The sequence below is a fragment of the Scardinius erythrophthalmus genome (genome assembly GCF_964197995.2).
Source record: "Scardinius erythrophthalmus genome assembly, chromosome: 9".
Taxonomy (NCBI): Eukaryota; Metazoa; Chordata; class Actinopteri; order Cypriniformes; family Leuciscidae; genus Scardinius; species Scardinius erythrophthalmus.
In genome coordinates this window covers 33,437,480-33,446,450 of record NC_138229.1, presented here as the reverse complement: position 1 = coordinate 33,446,450, position 8,971 = coordinate 33,437,480, and the positions used below count along the sequence as shown (strand labels likewise).

General features: G+C 37.9%; 1 protein-coding gene across 3 annotated transcripts; it reads right to left on the bottom strand.

Moving 5' to 3' along the window:
- Positions 1 to 480: 480 nt before the first annotated feature.
- On the bottom strand, positions 481 to 3,521 carry LOC308696664 (uncharacterized protein). Of its 3 annotated transcripts, none has more exons than XR_014030860.1 (4): positions 3,204 to 3,521; positions 2,304 to 2,529; positions 2,023 to 2,183; positions 481 to 1,480 (listed from the first exon to the last, which is right to left on the bottom strand). XR_014030860.1 is itself a non-coding variant. In XM_081375554.1 (4 exons), the coding sequence occupies exons 2-4, from the start codon at positions 2,385 to 2,387 to the stop codon at positions 1,174 to 1,176; spliced, it is 552 nt and encodes a 183-aa protein (XP_081231680.1). In that variant the 5' UTR covers positions 2,388 to 2,406; positions 3,204 to 3,521; the 3' UTR covers positions 481 to 1,173. The 3 variants fall into 3 exon arrangements, 2 of the variants coding, with proteins under 2 accessions (XP_081231680.1, XP_081231679.1); XM_081375554.1 differs by having other exon boundaries at positions 2,304 to 2,406; XM_081375553.1 differs by having other exon boundaries at positions 2,304 to 2,387.
- Between the last annotated feature and the right edge of the window lie 5,450 nt (positions 3,522 to 8,971).

Here is an 8,971-nt window from a genome sequence, read left to right as displayed (position 1 = left end):
CAATTGAAATGGATCTTATGATGTGGTTTTTGTACAGAAATGGCCTATAATAATAATGTCTGGAAACTTGAAAAATATGTTATTGGAGTCTAAAAAAGTTAAACATTTAATGATCTCCACAAATCTCAAGCCTACTAATTATGAAACTGTATACCATAGTTATTCAAATGCATTTATGTAAAAAAATAATAATTTCCCATTCAAAGGGATGAAACTGGTAGAAAAAAAAAAATAGGCTTGTCTAACGAGAAGGACCTTTGTGACATCCTCTAGCGCCACTGTATTTGAAATGGTCAACAAAAAGTGTTTTTAAGTAAAAAAAATAGAAATATTTAATTGATAGGCTAAGTATAACCGTGCTATTATTTGCTGAGACCTATATCACGTGGCAAATGTTTACACTGCCCTGATATTTTGTGCAGTCTTTGTAGTTCCAGCCATTATATTTAAATTTTTTGGAAAACAGAATCTGGGGCCTCATTTAGCCTATAAAACGTGCGTCCGCACAGATTTGAGTGTGCGTACGCTAAAATCCACGCCAACGTTTATTTATAAATGTTAAAAAACATTCAGCTTTGCATAATTTCAAGAACATTTTATAGATTTCACATCTGGAAGAGAGGCATAGGCCCTTTTTTTCATACATGTTTTTTTCAGATTCATATCTCTGAATCACACATACGCACATTGAGAAATGATCATAAGATCAAATATATACGACGGTTTCTGTGCAACATTTTATAAACGAGGCCCCATGAAACATTCATAATCAAAAATACACCTGATGTGACATTTTACTTTCTTACCTCAGACTTGTTTGTCCTGTAAATCCACAACGATTCTACTGTGTGGTCATGCACGATCACCCCTGAAGCTCATTATTAATTGGTGTTATACAGTAAGTCACCTCTCAGATTTCTCCTTTACAATATCACAGTTGTGATATATGATTGACAAAAGAAAGAGACAATCTTTTACATAAAAATAACAAGGATGCACATGAAGTAAATGTTTTTTTTTCCTTTCATTTTCAGCATTTACTGTTCCTCAAGATCACTAATAATATCAGGTTATTTTGACCAGATCCATATTCAGACAATTTAGAAATAGTTACATCACACAGACGTTTGCAGAAAAAAAAAAACTTCTTGAAAGCACAGAGATTGTATTGTTCTAGCCTCTTCCATGTGGTAAACGTCCCAGACCTATGCGATCAATTGGGAGACCAAATCCTCCTGACTGGCCTCTTTTATTTGAACCTCTTATTCTGGCATGGTCAATGGGATTTCTGTCAGATGTGGAAACATCCATGTTCGGTTTGGTCCTTGGTTGCTGCACTGGACTGCTTTCTCCAAGTTGACCCTTGTCAATAGAGCCTGTGTCTCCTGGCCTGATAACTGTAAAAGTACTGCTCTCTCCAGACACTATATGCTCTACAGAACCTTTTTGTGCAGGCCATTTTTGAGGAGTTTTGCTTTGCCTAGAGGAAGGAAATTAAATTAGAGAAGTTGTATAATCCCAAATGATATATTAAAAACTTTGATATGATTGCATATTTTACATTCTTAATTAACATCATTATTTCAGGTCACTCAATGCCAATATGCCTTGTCCAGCTGTAATAACTGTTGTATTCTGTTGTACTGTAGCTCAGGAAACAAGAACATGTTTCCATTGTTTCCAAGGAACTAGAGCCCTGTTTTACATTTGTAGATGAAATGTCCCCGGGTGATAATTAGATCACATTAAACTGATCCATTGTTTTATTCATAGACCAAAGCAGTTGTCTCTGCTGTCCAGTCTAGAATCCCCATAGTGATAACTCTATTCATGGAAGATGACTGAAGTTGCGAGGAAACACTTTCTCCACAACAGTAAGATCAGTCAGCGTGTGATCATAACTTGGACTGATTGACCGGAAGTTGATCTTTTCTCCATGTTAATTTCAACACCTCCGTGTTCTACATGTATTTGCATACTCACTCTTGCAGAGGAAAGCATGAAATCCCCTTTGCATAGTACCTCTTTTTATCTTTCTTTGTTTTCATGAAACTCCTGGAAAGGGGGTCAAGGGGTGTTCCGAAGCCCGGGATCTTCTTGTGAACTCCTTGAACTTTAGTTCCGTTCTCAAACTGACCTTGATCAGCAACATCAGTCTCTCTAGCCAAGAGTTTAGTTTGATTCTAAGGTCAAAACAAAAACCCAAAAGAATAAAATCGTCACTCTGATTAATTCCTACCAGAGACATTTGAAAGGTTCATCAGGACTGGCAGAAACCATCATTCCCAGATGGTCTCTTTTACCTTCTGTTGAAGACTTAAGCCACTGCAGTAAGACAAGGTGACCGTGAACACACCAGTCAGAATCAGCCACATCCAAATCTGCATCTGAAAGATGTACACAGACCTGTGACCAGCACAACTGTGAGTAAACATAATCAGACTAATAGGAGATCTTTGATTAGGATTTGACTTTGGATTCACTGGAATGGTCCTGCCCGACTGTGGCACATGTTCACCACTGATGTCCCTTTAGAAAAGGTCAAAGAGATGGAAATAATGTAGCTATTTCTGACCACGGGGGCACCGTGTCCCCAAGGAGAGTCCCCTTGTGAGGACCAACTCTCATAGCAGGCAAGTAATCCCAGTCATCAATGCATTATTCACTGATCCTGGAAAAGGACAATGTGCTAATCACCTAAACTAAGTGCCCGACCCAAAAAAGTTGAATCAGAACAGTCTGTTAATTAAAAATAAATACATAAAATGAGTTACAAAGTCTGTGATTAAGAATGAAAATACTAGGCAAAGAAATGATTACAATTCATTGAACTGCTAAAATTTGCTTTATGCAAAACAGAAAGAAGCAAAAGAGTATTCGTGTTATGACTAGAAAGATATTTAAAACATCCTAAAACTATAATATATAATTTATAATATATAATCATGTATCAATTATTATGCATGGCAAAAAGACTTATGACACTAAACTACAGAAGATCAGCTATTAGTGTAAGTGGAGACCAAGCTTCAGACAAGACGACAAAAAACATTAAGATAAAGAAAAAATTCCAAAGTTAAAAGTTAAATCTAGTAAAATGCACCAAATAGGCGAGATCAAATAAATCATGATGTGATGATGCCCGTTTCCTCATCCTAAACCGATCCATCACAAATACATACATCCCTTCCACATTTCCTCACCTTTCTCAACAGCAGGATTCACTGCAAAGATGAAGTTTCAATAATGAGTCTTCTTTCCCCTCTTGCCTCGATCCCTTTAATAACTATTTTATAGATTCCCCTGGATTCCTGTCTCTCCAATCAGCATCCTCCATTTCCATGACATCATCATCACCCTTTACCAGAGTCCCATGTGTTGTCAAATATCTATAAAGGTGCTTGATAGAAATGTGTCAGTAACTCTAGCTGTCTTTTCACTCTTTTGCACATAACCGAGCCTTCAACCGCACGTCTGTCACCTCGTTCTTATAAACTAGGTGTTGAGCTGTTGGTTGTCAAGCTTCAGACTGTTAGTTAAGAGGGCGGCTGGGGCCCATTTCTTTTATTAGACTCAGTGACCAATGTCATGGCCCATCTGACTAAGGCTGACCTTTTAATGCCCCCTTGTGTATTTATGTGTGTATGAGGGGAGGGGGGTTTCAATAAAATCACACTTATGACATTTGCACTCTGATGCCCTTTAGTGCAGCAGAATTACATTGCGCTGAGTATGTGTTGTAAAAACTACGGGAGTCTAAAGACAGTTGTGGCAGGCTCAGACTGTATGCATTTAAATGGATCAGCATTGACCTGCCAACACAGAAATAAGACCATGAATTGATATTTTTAGTTTGGATATGTATATCTCATAAATAACATGGATATTGCATTGCAAGAAGCGTCAGAGTTACTTTAGAAAAAAGGGTGTGGAGGCGTTAAACATCCCAGGACAACTTCCCTTCACCAGCAGAGGGAGTGAGTGTTCCTCAGATCCCTGACTGGGAGAACAATAGTCATGTCTATGTTCTCAAACCGCATCATTACATGGTTGGTTTCAGAGCAAAGAAACTATGTGAAGGCTCTTTACAGAAAATAATGGATCTTAATTGTTTACAGTTTTTTTTCAAATGCGTGCTCACAAAATCCTTACTTGTCACACAATTTCTGAAACCTGACAATCAAACACCAGAGCCACACACCAAATCTACAAAACCATACACCAATTCTCGGACTTCGGCTCAGTTTTCAATTTCATAAAACACTTTTTGCAAACCCCAACACACAATTCTCTATGTAACACACAGGAAGTATCTTGATTTCCTTTTTCAAACACAACCTATCAAAATGCCACACTAATTGATCAGTACCTCACATTAACTCCTCACATATGCAAACACTCATTGCTTTACTTAACACCAACCAATCATGGCTTTAGAATAGGCCAAAGGTCAAGTTATAGGTTTTTCTGACTGTAATACTGTATTCTCAACCACAAGTTCTTATAGTAAAAAAAGAAATAGTTTGGTTTCAATCTTGCTTTCGTGTTAACCGTGAATTTTTCAACATCTCTCTGCCAATTACTTACAATCTTCTACAGAAATGGACAGGGGCTCATGAAAGAAGAGATTTAGGTTTTTAATAACTGTGTGTATCTGATATATCCAAAAATATAATATTATGGCAAAGGTGTTTGCAACGTAAGACAAATGTTTGCTTTTGAGACATGTTTGTGATATTTTTAATGCGGTGCTTCATTTTGCAAGAGATGTGAGGCATTTTGCATTTTGTGTGTGCAATTCTTGGATTTGTGTGTAAAGTTTTGAAAAAAAAGAGGCAAAGTTTGGAAAATATGTGAAAGCAGTTGAAAAAAAAGGGCAATATATCTGTAATTCTTTAAAAGGAGGACTGAAAAATGTGTAACTTTAGTCAATCTCAGCTCTCTGTTAGCTCTCTGTCTCTGATTCCCAGAAAGACTTTTAGAGAACGGAAGAGAATAGACACACTTGACAGTAGACAGTAGAATGTATTTTTAGAATATTGCAAAGATTAGTGGAGCCAAACACATCCGAAGCATTTTACTATACACACTGGTTTGGATTAAGCTTTGATTTCTAAATAAATAGTAATAGTAATTCCACACCAGACTAACCATCTGCCTATTTTGTCTTGAATGAGCTGTAGTCTTGTGATCCACACTGTAAAAATGAATACACTATATTTAATCAATAAAATTGTGGCAACAGAATTCAAGCAATATTATTAATTAAATTTAACAAATTAGAATTGAGTAATAATTAATCAAATCTTAAACGTGTCTCATATACAAAAAATATTTTTGTTTTGTTTTGATTTAGTTTTTAGACACACAGACATCAATAATCAGCCTGTGAATCTCACCAATGGTGACAATTATAAAGCATGTTGCAGTGCATTCTGGGTGCCACCAATCAAAACTCATTCATGGCTCCCATCATACATTGATGCATGAATAAATAATGAGCTTATGAGGTGATCTGTTTGTCACCACTGCTGAGATTCATACGTGAATTCTTGATGTCTGTGTGTGCCTACATAAAAACTTTTTTTTTAATTGATTTGATCATATGGATTTCATTGAAAAGGCTAAAAATATTATGCTGTACAAGGACAGAGCTGCTATAATTAACAAAATAAACCTAACTCAGAATTTGGGCTCTATATGAGTTCAGTGATTCAGGTTAAATGATTGTGAAATAATGATTATGTTAAAACACAACCAACACCATCAGATCACCTTTTCTCGTTGTTCATCTGGCTGTTATAACTCAGGTACAGCAGTCAAACAAAATGTAAAGTAAATGATTTAAGGGTCAAGAGCCCAACTAAAACAAACACTGATCACCATAATGGTAACTTAAAATTACGGTTTTCTCCTTCAGTGATTCTGCTTGTTAACATCATGGGCCCTATCTTGCACCCAGCGCAATTGACTTTGTACACCGACGCATGTATCATTCCTATTTTGCACCCGCGCAAAGCGCGCTTTTCCCTCCACAGAAGCACGTCGCTAAACTAGGGAATGAACTTGCGCTCCCTGGGCGGTTCAGCGCAAAAAAGGAGGCGTGTTCCGGCGCAAACGTTTCTTCATGCTATTTTGCAGGTTTAGAAAACAATTGCGCAACTAACCAGGAAAAAATAGTTTAAAGTCAGTGGCGCGTTGCACATGTTATTCATATGCTATTTTAAGGGCGCATGCTTGGCCATAATCAATGTAGCTTGTGCACAACGTGCACTTTGATTCTCTCATCTACACAGAAGCAGCAGTTTTCATTTTTGCAAATCATACATTATTACGATAGATAGATAGATAGATAGATAGATAGATAGATAGATAGATAGATAGATAGATAGATAGATAGATAGATAGACAATTTATTATAAAAGCATACATCTAGCTTACACATTTACCCCAATTATCATACGCCTTTTTAACCGAAGTTAATTTGGGTGGGTTTCTCCATCCCCAACGTCCCTGACGAGAGCGTTGCTCTCCTTGGCTGTGAACCGCTCCTGGCGCGCGCCTGGCAAAACCGCCGTTATAATAGGAATCCGCTTAGAACAAGCGCGTCTGCTCTTAAAGGGAATGTGAGATGACGCTCTGATTGGTTTATTTCACGTTACGCCCAAACCACACCTATGAAGCTACTTCAGACCAACCCATTTTAGATTTGCGCCTGGCGCAAAAGTCATTTATCCCGCTGGGAAAATAGCAACAGCGCCAAGACCCGCCCACAAAGTTACTTGCGCTTTGCGCTTTGACACTTGCGTTTCAGATCGTTAAAATAGGGCCCCAGGTGTCTTCAGTGTTGGCAATAAAAAAAAATTGTGTAAATTTTACTCATTTTAAATGGTTAACTTTTAAGGAATTAATTTGATTAATTATTACTCAATTCTAATTTGTTAAATTTAATTAATAATATTGCTTGTAATCTGTTGCCACAATTTTATTGATTAGATATAGCGTATTTTTACAGTGCATACATGGAATATTTTTGGCAAGGGAGGAAGTTTTATACTTGCCAGTTTGTGTATACTTGCCAAATCCTCTAGTTCTGTTGTGGGTGCACTGGGCAAAGAGCACGAAGCATACAGTTTGTCATTATATTCACTGGGCAGTGTAATTGTCACACTGAAGTTTGGAGAAACACCCATGGGGTTGAATTTAATCATATTTCCACAGGATTAAAAACACAACTTTAATATAACTGCTCCATTCTTTTTCACCACAAAAATTGCGTTTGTCAGCGAATTTGTCCCTAGACTGTAGCTTTATGGCAGGAAAATGTTGAGCCAACACAGCTCCAAAACTATAATATATTCTCTCTTTAAGGTAAAGCAAATGCTCTGTCTTCAACTGAATGGAGAAAGTAAAATTACAATTTTATCCAAAAATTCAGTAAACAAGACATTAATGCTAACAGGGATTGTAAACAAAAATAGTTCCAAACAAATCCAAAGCATCAAGCAAAGTGTCTCTGAGCAACACACAGTAGTGTGGTTTTGTTACTGAATTACTCAGTTTTTTTTAACCTTTTGGTTGGTTGAGTGATTCAATAACTCACTGCTGTAATGAAGTTTACAGTAAAAATTACCGTGAAAACATCACCATGTAACGCTGAATTAATACAAACAGTGAAATGTCCCAGTACTGTTGAAACTACATTTCAGAACTCTTGTATAAAAGCTAGCCAATATACTATGCATTATCTGCAATAAAAAATACATTTGTCTACCAACAGTTACGGTTCCCATAACCATGTTTTCATTAGTCACATTATCTTGCTCCATCTGTCTAACCGCAGCCGCAGTGGCTTTGTTGAGGTTTTCCTTCTGCAGTTATTCTGGGACACTGTCTCTCCTTTAGGTTGTACTGCCACTTGCAATGCTGCTCTTATACTAAGCTCATGTCATGTCTACTGTCTCCATTTGTGATAAATGTTCCTGCGAACTGGGAATATTGCATAATTCTGCACGTAGGTGCCCCCGCAGCTTATTTATTCTCCCTCATTGTTTATTTATTCTAGTACTTCCCACTTACAAACATATGCCTCAATATTATAGGGGTTATACTAAGCTGAAATAGATTTCTGTGGGTGGTTTGATGAAATAGGCATGAAATGTGGAGTGACAAAGTAATTTGTCTAAACATGTCCTTACCAGTGAGTTAATGTGGGTGTAAAAGCAACGAAATTTCAATGAGACATATTCATTTTTGTTATGAGTGAATCACTTATACAGAAAACCTATAAACAATAAAATGTAAAAATGCAAGAAAGACTGAATAATCATTCATAAAGACAAATTAATATACAATGACAGGAGTTCCAGTTTAGTCAGCACTACTGCCAAAACCGAAAAGTCCACTTCCAATGCCTTTATTAAAAATCTTATTGTGGTATTTATAGTTTTGAAACATCTTGAAGAGATTCTACAATTTTTACCCCTATCTGCGGAAAAACCCTAACTTAATGCCTCAATTAGCAAGGAAATGCAAGGAAAAAGGTGGAGCTGGAGGGAAGGAAGAGCACAGTGGCGCCACAGGGGTGGATGGACGAGGTGTAGCCGCTGGACCGGAGGGACGAGGGAGTCTGGCAGGCTTGAGGGATGATGGGTCATGGTGGAGCCAAGGGTGCGTGGAGCCAATGTGGAGCCGATGGGTCATCAGGGTGAGGTGGAGTCCGGGGCTCGGAGGTTTGAGGTGGAGCCAGGGGATCGACACACCTAGGCAGAGCTGGGAAACTGGAAGCCCAAGGCTGATCTGAGCTACAAAGTGTAGCCAACAAAGGAGGAGCTGAAGGAGCAGAAGCTAAACTCTGGGACGATAGTGTCCTCAGGGGTAAGCTCCATTAAGGAAGGGGTGGCCGGCTCATGCACCTGGTCAGACTTGGCTCTTCAAGGCACTGGGTCTGTGGTGGGCTCTGGCTCTACAT

Coding starts and splice junctions, on each gene's coding strand:
- LOC308696664 (XM_081375554.1), bottom strand. CDS start 2,387: ATGCAGATTTGGATGTGGCTGATTCTGACTGGTGTGTTCACGGTCACC. Junction 2,184..2,303: donor GCTTAAGTCTTCAACAGAAG/GTAAAAGAGACC, acceptor TTTTGACCTTAG/AATCAAACTAAACTCTTGGC. Junction 1,481..2,022: donor ACAAAGAAAGATAAAAAGAG/GTACTATGCAAA, acceptor TCCTTCCTCTAG/GCAAAGCAAAACTCCTCAAA.